At 35.1% G+C, this 16,505-nt stretch overlaps 1 protein-coding gene across 26 annotated transcripts in view; it reads left to right on the top strand.

The window, feature by feature from the left end:
• Positions 1–16,505, top strand: part of BNC2 (basonuclin zinc finger protein 2) — a 438,453-nt gene that overhangs the window by 272,125 nt on the left and 149,823 nt on the right. For all 26 annotated transcript variants that reach the window (XM_072841454.1, XM_072841450.1, XM_072841444.1 and 23 more), the window contains one exon: positions 14,383–14,485. In XM_072841454.1, coding sequence (XP_072697555.1) covers positions 14,383–14,485 — 103 coding nt within the window. The remainder of the gene's footprint in view (positions 1–14,382; positions 14,486–16,505) is intronic.

Below are 16,505 nucleotides of genomic sequence, written 5' to 3'. Positions count from 1 at the left end.
CCACTGACATTTTAGCAACTTCATTTATTCATTTATTTATTTTGAAATTCACAAAATATTACACATTATGTCTACTCAAAAGCTTTCTCTGCTAATGTTTTTCCTAGTATGCTAATGCTTAGAAACATGATTTTAATGTAAATTATGTATTGATAGCCTCTTAGCATTTTATCCAATTTCAATTTCTTAGAAAGTTATGCAATAAAAAATTTGACAGATAAATGTAAAGTGTCTAGCAAGTGATGTGAATAGTAACAGATTTTACTCCATTTCTGTCAGCTTTCTGTGCTATTATTAATATTAGAGTATATGGTTCATGTTCTCTGCAGGTATGTACAAGGGTCTTTTTTGTCAAGGGGTTATATCTGCCTATACTGAGAGACAAATTATTGGTTTGGAATCCTTAATTATTTAATAAAGAGATTCTATGAGGTCTCAAAATATAGATTTAAATCCCCAAAACTAGAGGGGACAAAAAATAGGAAAATCAGACAGATGAAAGAATATCATCTTTATGTGAGAGATGAATTATGATATTCAAAATCACATCTAGCTTTGTAAAAAAAAAAGGGAGGAGATTTATTCTATACACCAAGATTATAGAGAAAATGACATGAAAGCACATGCTGATAAAGCTGGTGCCTTCTGGTGTATAAAGCAAATATCTAAATATATGTCTGTTTGTGTCCATACACAGAGTTAAAGGACAGTTTTCCATGAAATAATGCATTCCTTTAGAATTGCTGTAGATTTTCATAATTTTTAAAACATTCCTATTGTAACCTACATCAAAAGGGCAGCCAGGGTTTTTGTGTCTGACTATACATATGCATTATAAAAAAGTGAGTCTACTGTAATTACCAGTTTGCAGAGCGAATTCCTGCAGGGTTTGTACTCTCCCCATTAGTAAAAGAGATAAGTTGAAATGTATTAAAATTTCACTGTACAACTGGGAGTTTTTGTTCACAGTAAATGTGTTAATGTTTCTTCATTGCTTGACTGTTTGTGTTTAAATTTAGGCAGCGTGCCCAACAGGGACAAAATTATAGGATAAAGCTATGTATAAAAGAAAATCCTTCTGAGAGCACCAATAAGGCTCTTTTTAAAAATAAGCAGTTACATATAATAGTACATGGTCGTAGCCACAGAGAAAAGTTTTATCTGTCTATTTCAGAATTATTGGAATTTTTCTTTCTCTTGTGTAAAAGTTAAGAGGACTGAGTTTATGTCAATAGCTAATACTCTTCGTTGTAAAAACATTTATTATTTTATTCAGCATTACTCCTGTAAAAAGAAAAGAGGAAAGATTGCTTCTTGTTGTCCTTTTGATGAAGAGAGGCTAATAGCATTTTGAGAGAGAAGTGATAGATCACATTTTCTTCCCTAGGAAAGGAATTCTTTCTTGTTAAGAATTCTAATTACAGCCTGTTATATTTTTGGAGCATTTTTCTCTGCTTTTCTTCGTTGCCATGAACTTAGTAAATACATTTATTCACATAGATAGGCTTACATTAAAAAAATTAATCTGCAACCACTATCACCTAGTGTGAATACATAATGAAATTCACCAATACAGGATAAGACTACTATTTCTCTGTAGTCTAGAGTGGGCAGGAATTGAAGTTATCTGTAAACACCAGCTATATATGTTTTAGCCAACTCCCTCCTCTCTCTCTTAAATATGGAAAAAATATTGTAGTTCCTACCGTTTGTCTTTTGTAGTTTTTATTTTTTTTTGCCTACTTTCCCACATATGAAGATGAAGGAATTTGCCAGTATCCATATGCCATCTCAAATGTCTCCACAAGCCCCACACTACAGACTCCCAATACAAACTGTGTAAAGAAGCAAAAATAAAATATAAAATTTCATCCTTAAATGTTGCTATCCTAGAAGCAAGTTTGGTAATTAGTGATAACATATGCAGGCAGATGGAGATATATTGTGTGTGGGTGGAGGATACATGCATTGGTGTATGCTTTCATTTGTTTTGATCCATACTTTCAGGTACCCTTAGGAAAATGTGAAAAGCCCATGAAAATTTCCTGTTGTATATTAGCTTTCCATAATAAAATGTATTTTCCCCTTAAAATAGGTTGGATCACCAGAGAGAGAGATGTGTTTAATTCTTCCTCCTCTGCACTGTTCTTTAAAAAGTAAATTTTTAACTGATAGACCTTGAAGTCCTTTAGAGCTATTACTTTCTTTTGGCTAATTTGTAGAAAGGCACCATATGAAAATTGGATTTTTGATCTGATGGAGTGATTTTTGAGTTCTTATGAACCATTTATAGTCTATCAAGTAAATCCTTCTTAGTTCACGGATTATTGACCCAATGGACCATATTAGCTGCTTCGAAGCTGTTATAGGCCATTATGTTGATTCAGCTGACACACATGTGAACCCAGTCCACATGCCCAAGATGACATTAACATTGTTCTGGAAGACTCCCTTTTTTTTTCCCCCACAAGGCTTTCTATTTATTTTTTAATTTTCAAGAGTTAGCTCAGAGTTTCTGACAATCATTGCATAGGTTTCTCTGTTTGCTCAGTGAAGTTGAAGCATTTGTTAGCTGCTAGATGGTCTGTTTTTTGCTGTCTTTCCCTATAAGGATATGTCTCTCTTTGTCTTTTAACCAACTAATCCTTACAAGAAAAAAGAGAATAATGTTTTTTCAATACTCTAGGGCACATTTTACCCTCAGATACTTACAGATTCCATAGAAATTTGTGAGATTTCTCTGAGCATCTGAATGTAGCCCTTTGAATTTGAGAAAACCACCTTTTAGAAGAAATGATAACATTGTATTTGTGTTTTTAAAAAATGTATTACCTGAGAGGTTTCACTTGAAAAATTCTGGCGACTCTAGCCAGTGGTAAAATCATGATGTGCCTTTAGTGATTTATATGAGGCTCTAATGAAGCCAGTCCAGGTCTCAGCACGGACCCCTGGGGAATCTATGACCTAACATAAATAACGTATAAGAGGGCATGTAGACTGTTCATCATATCATTATTATTATTTGTAATAGGTATGATTCCTGAGGTGATATCTGCTCTTGGGCAAAGAAACAGTCTTTCATAATCAGACATAATTATGATGTAAGTTATATATACACAATGGAAAGTATTAAAATGTTTGTTGAGATACGCTACTTACTAATGGGCAGTCCCAAGACAAGTAGAAATAAGGTGATATAAAATGAACCAGATGTTCTTAGGGATACCTTGTGTCCCTTTTTTCAGATTTTGGCCTTTCTTAATATAACTATTTAAAGACTCTATGAAAAGCTGTTCGGAGTTGCTTTCTTGGTCTAAAATGTACCACTTTGTGGAAGATCCTATTATAAATTAACTGCTTACTTTGCAGTTTACCTCCCCTTTTCACAGTGCTTAAACCTTTACCCACACCTCTCCCTTTGAGTGTGGTTTTGTCCACATCTCTTATTTGATTTTAAACTCCTATTGGAACTAAAAAAAAAAAAAAAAAAGTATCTGAGGAAATCTCTCTGTGGAGGGAGGGTCCAAGGGGGATTATTTAGCTTCTTGCCTTTCATACACAGGCAGAGTGGAAGGAGCCCTGGATTACTAGCTGTGGCCATTTAAGGACATCTCAGAGCCTCATTTTCTGCTGTTTGAAAAATCTCTAATTTGAGGGATTTTGATGATTAAATATGAGAATGTATTTGAAGTATTATGCAAGCTTCATAGCACTGAACAAATGTGGATATTATTAGTCTCACAAAGGCTGCCTCAATTGGCCTGGGTAATCAGAGTTGTCATCTGAAACGATACATCCTAAAATGCAACAACTTGTCTCCCTTGTTGCTTCACTGGGATAAATTCTTTTCACAAGCCTAGAGAAGTAAATTTAGTTAAAAGGTCATCCACCTTATGTTCTTGCTTGGTAAATGGATTGATTACGGTGCTCTGGCATTTGAAATAATATGGCTAGCTCCTTTTGTAAAGAATCAAGATATAGAGGTACTCCTTCCTTAAAGAAGTACCCATGCTGTCTGGGAAGGAGAGGCTTCGAGTTAGGACTATGTCTTACATTTGGGCACAACTTGGGACAAGTCTTGGGTGGTTCTTGCACCTCTCTGCTTGGTCACCAATATATGAGATCATCGTGCAAATCATTTTTCCCAGGATTGAAGCTGTGCCTGAAATAACAGAACTTAAGGCTTTATCTTTTTTTTTTTTCTTGCCTAATGAAGAGTATTTTTTTGTGAAGTGCCTAAAGGTTTATAAATCTTCTTGCATCTCATTATAAATCCCTTCCTTATTAATGTCTTCCCTATCATATTATATTAGTAATTGTTTTCATGAATGCCACAGAGAAATGTAATCACATTACCACCTTTCAAATTGCATTAGTGAAAATGAATAAAATGTATATCAATGGAATACCAAATTGCTGATTCAACATTAAGGTGAAATGAGATGAGTATTACTTAGCATTCATATGATATCAGAGGTGCTTTGGCTCCTTATATAAAGTTATGTATTCTGGTAAATGTAGACCGAGTTTAGTTAAAATGGCTTATTTTGTATGATGAGCTAACCCCTTATTTTCAGTTAGATGATAGGTATGTTCACTAAAAAGAGTATTTCCTTTCTAATTATCATAGCTGCCTGTGTGAGTAGTCTTTAAAATTTGTAAGCATATAGGCAATAAATTGAATATCTTAATTGTTAACTGTTAGGTAGGAAAATAAAATGTTTCTGCCCAAATTGAAATGCTTTTTCATTTCCTGTTTCTCTAATATTACTAATTGCCTAACAAAATAGCTTGTATTACCATAGGCCTAATTTAATTGGGGGAAAAAAAAACATAACACATGCACTCCAAAGCCTGCATATGCTTTGATGCCATAGAAGCATGGGTATTTTCCTTATATAATTGGCTATATCCCGCTGTTGATTTTTACTCTGAACTCCTAAATTATTTAAATGGGGTCTTCCTTGTGTAGATTGATAGTAGGTTGTGGTCATAAGGTAATGACTACAGATGCTCGTTGGACCCATGTCTGTGAAAATTTATATGCCTGTGTATATGTCTCTTTCCCCCTGTTTGTGTTTATATATTCACACATAGTCATAGAAACATTCACATTCATGTATAAACATTTACTCAGAAGCTTATGGTCTTCCTTCTTTGCTGTCTTCTGCTAAACCAAATTTGTTTTCTGACTTTTGCAGAAGTAACTTTTTCATCGTAGTAAATTGAGGAATGCTTTTCCTAGTATACATGACAGAATTCATCATTGTCAATTTTTTTAAAAGATTTTATTTGAGAAACAGGGAGCATGGCGGGGGGGTGGGTGGCGGGCGCGGGACAGAGGGATAAGCTGACTCCCTGCTGAGTATGGAGCCCAACATGGAACTTGATCCCAGGACCCTGAGATCATGACCTCAGCCAAAGGCATATGCTCAACCAGCTGAGCCAACCCAGCATCACTGTCAATTTTTAACAAATTCTCTTAGTTGTTCTAGTACCTTGATTTTCATATGCCGAGCATAACTAAGAGCCACCCTCCTGCCAATTTATTGAATAATGTCTTAGATTTCCCTGATGGAAAAATAGCAGTGACTTAGAAAATAATTGCCAATTTTAGATGGATATATTAGGTTTTAATATTTTCAAAGTACAGAGGGTTTTCAAATTTAAGCAGCAGGGAAATGTTTTTGTTTGCCTTCTGTTTATTCACTTATTTAGCATTTGCCTATTAGAGAGCAACTAGGTTAAAGAAGGCTATTAGTCTATGTTCAGTATCCTGGGGGAATGCTGTCTTATGAGTTAAATAATTTAAGCCACCAGTAGAAACCAGGTGATGCAGCTAGTTTTGTCCCTTCCCTCTTTTAAACAGTTGTATTGAGACAGAGTTCATACACCATATATTCTATCATTTGCAGTGTACAATTCAATAGATTTAGTATATTCACAGTTGTGTGCAACCATCATCATAGTCATTTTTGGAACATTTTCATCATCTCAAAAAGAAATCCTTTAGCTACCCCTGAAAGCCCTAAGTAATCACTAACTACTTTCTGTCTTTATGGATTTTTATGTGCTGTACATTTCATATGAACAGAATCCTATATATATGGTCTTTTGTGACTAGTTTTTTTTCTTTTTTTTACTTCACAGAATGTTTTCAGAGTTCATCCATGTTGTACTATATATCAATAGTTCATTCCTTTTTATGGCCAAATAATATTCCATCATATGGAATATGCCATATTTTTTATCCATTCACCAGTTGATGGAGGTATCATAGCTTTTAGGAGAAACTCTAAGTTTTAAAATCTCTGGATTTTAACAGTAAATGGTATTGAAAGGCCACTTTTCCTCAGTGAATCTTTTCCCATTATGGTGAAAGTGTCTATGGTGAAGATATATCTTTTGATCAATAATTTTATATTCTTATGGTGTTTTGTTGAAATTTGTCCAGCTTTCATCTTGACCTTGTTTATTATATCAGTGGCATCTGGCCCTTGCAGTGAGTCTGGCCTTACCATGATGTGTTTTCAAATCCTCTGATTCAGTCACAAAATCTAATTGTCGAAGACACTGAGAAATTTCAAAAGCCCTTGGGTACAACAAAATGATCATTTGATCAAGTTGCTATTTCTTCATATGACATTAAAAACATTTAGACAAATTTGAAGGAACCTTTTATTGAAGAGTTAATTTTTCATTTTTTTTTAAGATTTTATTTATTCATTAAAGACACACAGAGAGAGGCAGAGACATAGGCAGACAGAGAAGCAGGCTCCTTGTGGGGAGCCCAATGTGGGACTTGATTCCAGGACCTCAGAATCACAACCTGAGCCAAAGGCAGATGCTCAACCACTGATCTACCCAGGTGTCACAGGGTTAATGAATTTTTCAGTTTTAAGTTTATTTTACCACCAAATAAGATACATACTTTTGCTATAATTTCCCGTTGTGAATTTTGGATTTTGTTAAGCAGACAGAATAATTTCACTGCTTCTCATTTACTGTAATTATTATTATTTTATGAGTAGTGGCATTTACATGCAGTTTAACATTCTGTGGACCTTTAACTTTTATAGTACTTTATAATTACTGATAATTACTTTTTGTAAATTCTGTGAACATTGCCCATTGAAACTCAGATTTGTATTTTTTTTGTATAAATACTGAAAACATACCCACCTTGTTATAACTATAGATTTATATTAATGGTTTCATAGTTAGGGGCACCTGGGTGGCTCAGTTGGTTAAGTGACCTTCAGCTCAGGTCATGTCATGATCCTGAGGTCGTGGGATCAAGCCCCGTGTCAGGCTTCCTGCTCAGTTTCTCCCTCTCCCTCTGCTCTAAAATACTTTTGCTCACTCTCTTAAATAAATAAAATCTTAAAAATAATCGTCTGAGAGTTAGATAAGACTTTTAGGTTGTTATAAAACTTCTTTGTAGGATATTTAAAGGATATTTAATATCCTTTGTAGGATATTAAAGTTAGGTTGTTATAAAATTTCTTTGTAGGGTATTTAAAGCCATGGATCTTTTGGTCAGTTTTCTATGTCTGTCCAACTCATGCCATCTTGTCTTATTTCGATACCTGAGTACAAAACCCTGTAGCACAAGAGAGGGATATGTACCTTTGCTTTTATCATGTATGAGTTTTATCCTCAACTAAAAGTAAATTTCTTGTGCTTTTGTCTATCTAGTTCATGTTGGCTCAGAAGCTGTCCACCATTAAAAAAAACTTGAGTTTTCTTTGCTCGTACTGCATTGTATGTTGGCCAAATTTAGGATATTGAGGAGTTCTGCAAAAGCGATGTCATATAGATTTTCCAAGCCTTAGTTAACACTCACAGTACTTCTTTTGGAAGTTGTTTCTTTTCCATTAGCTTTATGTATCCTCCATGGGAAAATGGGAAGGAAAAAACTAACCTGAAATTTACTTAGGGAGCTGTTTCCTGACATAATCATGTTACCATCACTTAAATTCTTTAGAATCTCTGTGACAGTGCTTTAGAAGTACTGTCTTAGGTTTTTTTATACTAGATGTAAAAATGTGTGGAAGTCTCATTAAATTCTGTGTGTCTCTTTGGCCATTCTCTTCATCTATAATGCTTGATAACTGTTACTTTGTAATTACTGCAGTGTAATCCATGTTAGTACTGGAATACTTCACTTCCAGGTTCATGAATAGATAATATTCTATTTCAGATTTTTGTTTTTTATTTTTCAAAGCCAGAGTCTTTCAAGAATGATTTTCCTACCAAATAAAATGGTTCATTTGATTTCTGATACAATGTATACCTTTCCTTCTTGGGCTTGTGTGTGTGTTCAGAGATGAATAACGTATGTAGTGATGACTTAATAAGAATTCATTATAGCATAGACTATTTTGTATCCTCATGGAAGGTTGGCCAATTCTACATATTTATGATACCTACCTGTGACTTTCAAAGTAGAAAATTCAGTTTACTAAATTTGTTCTTGGTAAAAATAAAAAAGGAGAGCCCTGTCACTTATAACTATCATAGCCAATTAATTTATATACCTAGAATCGACCACCTGTTTACAGTAGAAAATAACAGGACAGAAATGAATGCTATATCAATGATCAGTTTTTTCCATAATTCAGTTGTAATGTAGATCCGGTATATATCTATTAAACAGTTGTAATGTAGATCAGCTATATATCTATTAAACATTTAAAAATGATTCAAATACACTGTTATAAATCTTGATATCCTCCCCAAAAATGAATGAGGAAAAAGCAATTTAAGAGTTTTCATTATATATGGGAGATTTAGCCAGGGTTAAAAAACACCTGAAGGGAGCGCTTGGCAAAGTTTTTCTAATGGCAAGGCAAAACCTAGAATTTAAATTTTTCATTTTTTGTTTCCTTTTTATGATTATTCCTTCAGAATATATGTTTTATGTTTCTAATTGCCCCATGGCCTTATTTTTGCCTTTTGTTACTTTGTACTAATATGTAACTTGTGTAAGTGTTCCCAGACAAGAAACAGCTAATAGATTTATTAATGAGGCTTGTTTATAGTTCTTTTGTGAGGTACACTAAATATTAGCTGAAGCAACAATCGTGTTTTCCTGGCAAATATCATTTAGTGAGAAGATTGATGTTTAGTTCACATATACTTGCAGAGTTCAAGCCAGCTATGACTATAATAAAGCTAAAGAGACTTCAGTTTTAGTAATAACAGAATCTTATTTGAATAGGGCTTTGGAACTCTTCCAGAATACTTTCAAATGCACCCTTATTTAATATTCAAATATAAAAGTGTTACTGACCAACCCTTGATTAAATATTTCATTCTTAATTGGTATACTTTATTTTAGGTCTACTTTTGAATGTCAATATTTATAATTTACTGGTTTAATTGTATGTTTTCTTCCTTTCTCTATAGAGAATGGAAATAAACTGATTAATAATTGGGAAATCCACCCTATCATTTAAGAGCCATGTAATATCCGTATAAACATTTCTGAACCCTAATATTAAAAACAAATGCTGATCCTTGTCATGCCTACCTTAGAAGATTATAGTATGAAAAATATGGCATCATGTATGTCAAAGTGTTCTTTTAATTCATTAAGACTAAATATATATTCAATATTTTATAAAATGTTGGGAAAATAGTACATTGGGAAGAATCATAAGGGGAAATAATTTAAATATAATATGGGTAAACTTTCTTGGGTCATAAAAGGTTTCCATGTATTGAGCTTTTACTATGACTAGGCACAATGCTGTGTGCTTTTTAGTCATTATTTCATTTAAGTCTTTTGACCCTCTTGTGATGTTATTGCTACTACTGTTAGAGATAAAGAAAGAGGTTCAATGGATCATGTACTCCTTCAAGTGTCTTGAGTATTTGCCAGTATACATTGTAAGCTCAATAAAGGTGTTGCCCTGCCTTCATGGATCTTAAATTCTAGAAGGAAAGACAGGCATTAATCAAATAATCACACAGATATATAAATACATTTATATGTAGTAGATTACATATTTACAATGATGATAAGTGCTATGACAGAAAGATCCCTTGTGAAACAGGAAACTAATGGGGAACTTGACTAGGATGTAAGGGCAGCTGCCCTGGGGAATGAAAGTAATATTTGAGTTGAAATCGGAAAGATGAGCGTGAGTTAACAGGGCATAGTGGAGATTGAATGGTGACTGTAAATGGAATTATAACTAGAGATTCTCCATCAGTCAAATGGAGAGTTTACACAGACCTGGGTTTGATTCCTGTGACTTTACTAGTTCGGTATCTTTAGGCAGGGCACTGAATTATCTCCACCTCATTTTCTTCATTTGTGAAATAAAGGTAATAATAGTACTAACCTCATGGTATTTTCTGACAATTAAGAGAGCTAATGTTTATAAAATATTTAACATAGTAAATGGAAAATGGCAAATATCCAGTAAATCTAGCTATTATTAATGATAATGGATAATAGGTTACTGTTATAAATTATAAAATCCTACCTTTGAAAGAAGAAAAGACAGAGGAATAAAAAGGGAGAGATGGTGCTTCTCTAGCCCGTTTGAGGGCTTCCTTCTGTTCTTAAGGTCTTTTCTCTATGCCCACCGCCCACAAACTCTATCAAGTCCCTAAGTGCAGGGACCCTGCCATCCATTTCCTGCCACTTAACACAGTATTTGGCTCCCAAATGATGGTTTTTGTGTAGTGATAATATTTGAAGCTGTAGGAGGGGATAAAATTGCCAAATTAAAAAATGAGAGCCTGGCGTGGGAAACACCTGTATTTATTTACAGTGGAGAGAGAGTGAGAAGTCATTGCCAGAAAAACTAGGATAGCTGGTCTCTACAGCTGAGGAATGAAGGAGAGAGTGCCATACGGTGCACCCAGGTCTGAGAAGACCAGGAGACTAGAAAAAGGGACCAACATTATTGAAAACATTGCTTCTGGAAAAAGTTTCAGGAAAGTGTGGGGTAGAATCCAGATTGCAAAATTAAAATGTAGGTGGTGGTGCCGAAGTGGAAGAAATAGGTGTTGGGTGTATGGATTTTTCTTTCAAGAAATCCATGGTAAAGGTAAGCAGGAGTAATAATTACTTTTAGTAAGTTGCAGGTTTTAAAAAAGTCACTATTGTCATTGTTCTGGGGGATTTGGCAGTCCTGATAATATAAGAATTGAAGAAAGAGTTACAGAGCACTCTTAATGAGGCATGGTGGGGTTAATAAACCGAAATAGCTAGACCTGCATGAGAATCCCTGCATGTATATGTGGGAACAGTCTGACTACACTGCTCCTTTCCTGGTATCTTCTTTTTGCCACTTACTCATCATCTCTGGATTTTCAGCAGTTGAGAGTGCCCCGCAGTGAGTGGGAGGAACTTATATGTTAGCTGAATGAAGGAAGAAGTGAATGTGCTTACAAAAAAATGAGAGTTTATCCGTTTCTACTCTTCCCAGCTGTCTCCTTGTAAAGCATGTACATTTTTGAGGTTTAACTGCCTTTGATAATTTTATGATAATTTATTTTCTTTAAGTGTGGGTGAGTTGGCAAGTGATCACATTGGTTCTGTTTTGTTGTGGATAAATAGTATGTCAGAGTTTTATGCTGTTTCAAAAATGTTATTTAGAATAAAACTTCCTTTGAAGCCACAATAGTCTCTTACTCAAAATATTTATTTAGACCATATTGTTTAAATATATATAATTCCCTTAAGGAACAATTGTAGTCTATAAAAATCTGAATTTAAAACAAATAGACCTTCTGGAATTCATAGGAATACAAAATGGATATTCCAGCATTTAAGTGTTTATATACAAAAGGAGTTGAGGTGTTCCAAGGTTTATGTGTTTAGGTACAAAAAGAATAGAATTCATAAAAAAGGATAATGATCTGAAAAGTTTAATTCCCAAATGTGCCAGATATATAAAGTTATTTAGGTAGAGAAAAATATTTAAATCATAAGGTAGTTCCAAGTAAATGAATGAATGAGTCAGCTAGAGAATAAAGAGTTATACATAAAAATAAAGCAAATATACAGGTTTTTTTTTATTTGTTCTGTTCTGAATATAGCTCTAATTAAAATTGAGAAAAGTGTGCTTTAAACACAATGTAAAACTAGGCTACTTTTGTAAAATAATTTAATGTTATCAAATTAACGACTTAAAGTATATATGTCTTTTGTGCTGAAGTTAACTTATAGTCTTTGAGAAATCATCTCTTTTTTTGGGAATTTTAAAATTTTGGTAAAGAGATTTTTTTTGTAATTATGAAAGCTTGTATTATTGCAGTTCGGATTAAATGAATATTTTAATGTCACCATGGTTGCCATATCTGAATTTATTATTAGTTTGTTAGTTTGTAAAGTATCTTGTTTTTAGTAGAAACACTGCCCGCTAAACTGTTTTGTTTGGGTTTGGTTTGGTTTGGTTTTTACTATATCACAATTAAATTGTGCGTTCATTAACTAATGCACATGAATTTAAATGAACTTTTTCTAACTTGTTATATTCTGATATATTGCTCGGTCAGTAAACTGTTGAAGTGGAAATAAGAAATTTTGGAAGAAGTATGTACCACTATAACCTACAAATGCTTATAATATTCTTGCTTAGTCAGCATTTGCTTCCTTTGGTGTCCCTATTTCTTACTACTAATACTTCTAATCACCAATACATTCAGCAAAGTTTTACATTCTAGTTCATATGTAGCTGGACTGTTGACATTGGAAGACAGACCCTGAAATATCAGGCAGATTAGACAATTGCATGTTTCCCTAGTGGTAATGGAGCAGCGAATTAAGGTGGAAGTGAACTAAGAAAGGAGTCTTACAGTGAGGACTCTCATTGCAAACTGACTGGGACCTATGGATTTATAGCAAAAAGAGAAATACCTCAAACTTGCTGGACCCAAAGCATGGGGAACAGTAAAACCCCGTCAGTCTTATTCTCTGTAAGTGGAATTGGGCCCAACTGTGTTAGCAATATCTAAAATACTATTACAAGTGAGACAGTTTATATAAGAATCCATTTGGTTCCAGGAATGTGAGCATCTAGAAGCTACGTAAGTGAGCATGGCTTTCAGTCCTGGAACTGCAGTTTCAGGTGGTTCCATTCCTCTCTTCTAACAACCCCCACCCCAAATTAGTAAGCATTGATCGCATCTAAAACTGTAGAGAGATCTTTTCCTGGCAGTTCAGGTAGTTACAGTAGACTGTTACTCTGTGAATGATCGCACTGAATCCCTTCTGTCTTCAGCATTTCCATGCAAATTAGAACTAAATGTATGAGATAAATTTATTAACTGTAGTCTAGGAGCATAGGTCAGCTTTAGCAAGTTTTAAGCATTGGTTTTTATCCATAAAAAGTTACACTTCATTTATGCTAATTTTCCATGGATTCACTTTATAATATAAACTGGTGAGATGATTTTTTTAAAGTACCTGTAAAGAAATGAAAGATTTTTGAGTATGTTTTTCAGTTTTCTAAGATAGAGTTGGATTGTTACAGATATAAGATGTTTACATAAATGGCTTTTCCTATTTTAATGTAAAAACAAATTTAAGCTTATTTTCTTATGTTACTGTTAAAGTAGAAGAAAAGGGGGCACCTGGGTGGCTCAGTGGGTTAAGCCTCTGACTCTGGATGTCAGCTCAAGTGTTGATCTCAGGCTCATGAGCTCAAGCCCCACTTTGGGCTCCACACTGGGCGTAGAGCCTACTTTAAAAAAATGAAGTAAAAGGAAGGTTGTGTATTTTTCAAAACAGGAATGAAAATGAAAATTATGTATCAAAAGGGGAAAAACAAGGAATTGGGAAGTAGATAAATACTACCAGAACTATGCTAGATTATTATTGGGCTAACAGGAATGTCTTTCAAAGTGTACCTGAAAGATTAACAAAGCATTTAAGTGAAACTTAGCAGAAGAAAAGCAATATTCTAATAATTATATTTGCATGTCATGTTTTACTTTCACCAACATTTCACCTGAGCATTATTGTATTAGAGTATATTTTTCTGCATTATTGCCAAGTGGATAAACTTAAATGGGAATATATAGTAGTGTCAGTATTTTTTTCTGTTTGGAATCCCTAGCATTACAAATCAAGTGTCTTGTGGAATATGTAATCCTTTATTCTTTTTCTGCGTGTTCTATGTTTCTAATTTAAAGGTTAAATATGAACGACATGAAACATTCTGTTAGTGAATGAGCTTTGTTTTCTTACATTTTTCTGAAAGAGATTTTGATGGTATCCAAATTTATCTTTAAAACTCTCCAGGCCCCTACCAACATACAGCCTTTAAAAATGGAAGTGGAGGTTATTTATTAAAACGGTGAGGAAACACAGTACCTTTGAACAGATGCTGATCCTTTTTTTCCTCCTTTATTTTTCAGGCCATCCGTTGCACACTGGTAAACTGCACGTGTGAATGTTTTCAGCCGGGGAAGATTAACCTGAGGACTTGTGATCAGTGTAAACATGGCTGGGTGGCACATGGTGAGGAAAATCTGGACTTTTCTTCCTGTTCTCATTAGGTTCAGGTGAATGTGCGTATTTTTTCAGAGCAGTTGTTGCCCAGAAAAAAGAGGGGTCAGCTGTGCTTCAAGTGTTAGTTAACATTCAGACTGCAGCATATTCTCAGCTCCAAAGAGCAAGGCTAGGCAAGCAGAGCAGCTCTGAGCAGAAGGGTGCAATGTTTATAGGACAGTTGGGCCGTGGGGTTCTGACTGAACATAGTAGCAGCCAGCAAGCACCAGGCCCAATGGAAACTCAAACATACCACAGTTGGCCTTTCAGGGCCTGGACCTCAGAGGGAAGCTGGCAAACCCTCTTTGCTTGAGGAGAATTCGTCGATGACTGCTCACCCTTGTCATATGCGTTTGAGGCTGCATTTTATCCTCCCAGATGTTAAATTTTGTATGGTCCAAGGTGGGTGAGAGAGTGAACGGGAACATTATTTGGCTGGTATCTGAGAAAATAGTCTGTAAATACCCCCTTTCAGTGTGCATCAGGATTGGAGGTGGCCGGTGGTAGAGTGGTAGCTCTGCGTAGCTTTGTGTTGGGGGCGAGGGTGACCCGGGGCCATGGCTGGAAGTGTTGCAGCTTTTTGCCAGATGCACGGAGCTATTTCATCAGTGTGCCTTGACAAAGCAGTTAATATGTTCTTATGTATGGTTTATATTTTTTATGTTTAGGCAAAAAGAGACTTAGAAAATAAGCAGACATTTTCTTTACTTCCTAGAATGTGGAATTTTAAAAGATAGGTATTGTTTATAAAAGAAATCTTAGCTTGAGATTTTTTTTTTTTTGACAGCCTGGGGTATTGGCTCTTCAGTGGACATATTCTTCATTCCCAAGCTGTGCCAAATATCCAGTGGGTTGTATTTTTATAAATGTCATGTTATTCTAGCAAGATCTGAGGTAACAACACTGGGCCATGCCTTGAAATGCTTCTAATTTATCATGTCCCTTGCTTATTAGGATGTGTGTGTGGGCGTTGTGGGGACATTTCAGCCACGTTTGTGTGTGAGAAAGAAGAGGTAGATCAGATAGTAGGAGGGGAATACCCTAGAAGAGGTGTGCCTGGTAGACAGGGCCACGATCTGCCAGTGCCTCTGGGGATGGAACTCTGCTGTTTCATTAACAAGGCCAAAATCTGCAACAGCTCGGTCCAGTTTCAAACAACAGATGAGCTGTTCCTTTTGCAGTCTACATGAGTTACTACTGCATTCGGCGAGTTCTTCTCTCTTCCTATAATTCATTTACTAGGGCTTCCCATAACAAAATACCCCAACGGGGTGGTTTAAATCAGAAATGTATTTTCCCACAGTTCCAGAGACTACAAGTCCAAAATCAGAGTGGTTTCATTCTGAGGACTTTTCCTGGCTTGCAGATGGCTGCCCTCTCATGATGTCCTCAAATGGTCTTTCCTCTGTGAACACACCCCCTTGGCGCCTCTGTGCATCCAGATTTCTTCTTGTTCTAAGGACACCAATCACATTGCATAGGGCCCACTCTAGTGGTCTCATTTTAACTTTAATCAGTCTCTTTAAAGGCTCAGTCTCCAAATAACAGTCACATTCTGAAGTACCAGGGATTAAGTCTTCAAGGTATGCATTTTTGGGGGGAGGGAGGCACAATTCAGCTCATAACACTTCATGAATATCCTTGTTTCCCTGAATAAATGTTGGCTTTACTAGGTAATAGGTACCAGAGCTTACAGTCCCAAGCTCAAGAGTCACAGAGTCAATATGGGGTCAAATCCTGGCTCTGCAGCTCCATGGCACATAGTTCAGTATCTCTGCAGCCTACCATTCTTATCTGTAATATAAAATTAATAATATCTAGTTGGCAGGATTGTCGTGAGAATTAAAGGTAAAGTATATGAAGCATTTCCAATAAATAATACTGTGTTAGAAGAATCTGAATAATGGATAAGCAATAAAAGTGGTCAATCAGTTAAACAAAAGACTTTTCATTCATTCAGTCTCATTTTTTTCCAAAGCCATCTGTGTTA

The sequence above is a fragment of the Canis lupus genome, chromosome 10 (genome assembly GCF_048164855.1).
Source record: "Canis lupus baileyi chromosome 10, mCanLup2.hap1, whole genome shotgun sequence".
Taxonomy (NCBI): domain Eukaryota; kingdom Metazoa; phylum Chordata; class Mammalia; order Carnivora; family Canidae; genus Canis; species Canis lupus.
Note: the sequence above shows the minus strand (reverse complement) of the source record. Positions and strands in the feature narration are given on the sequence as shown.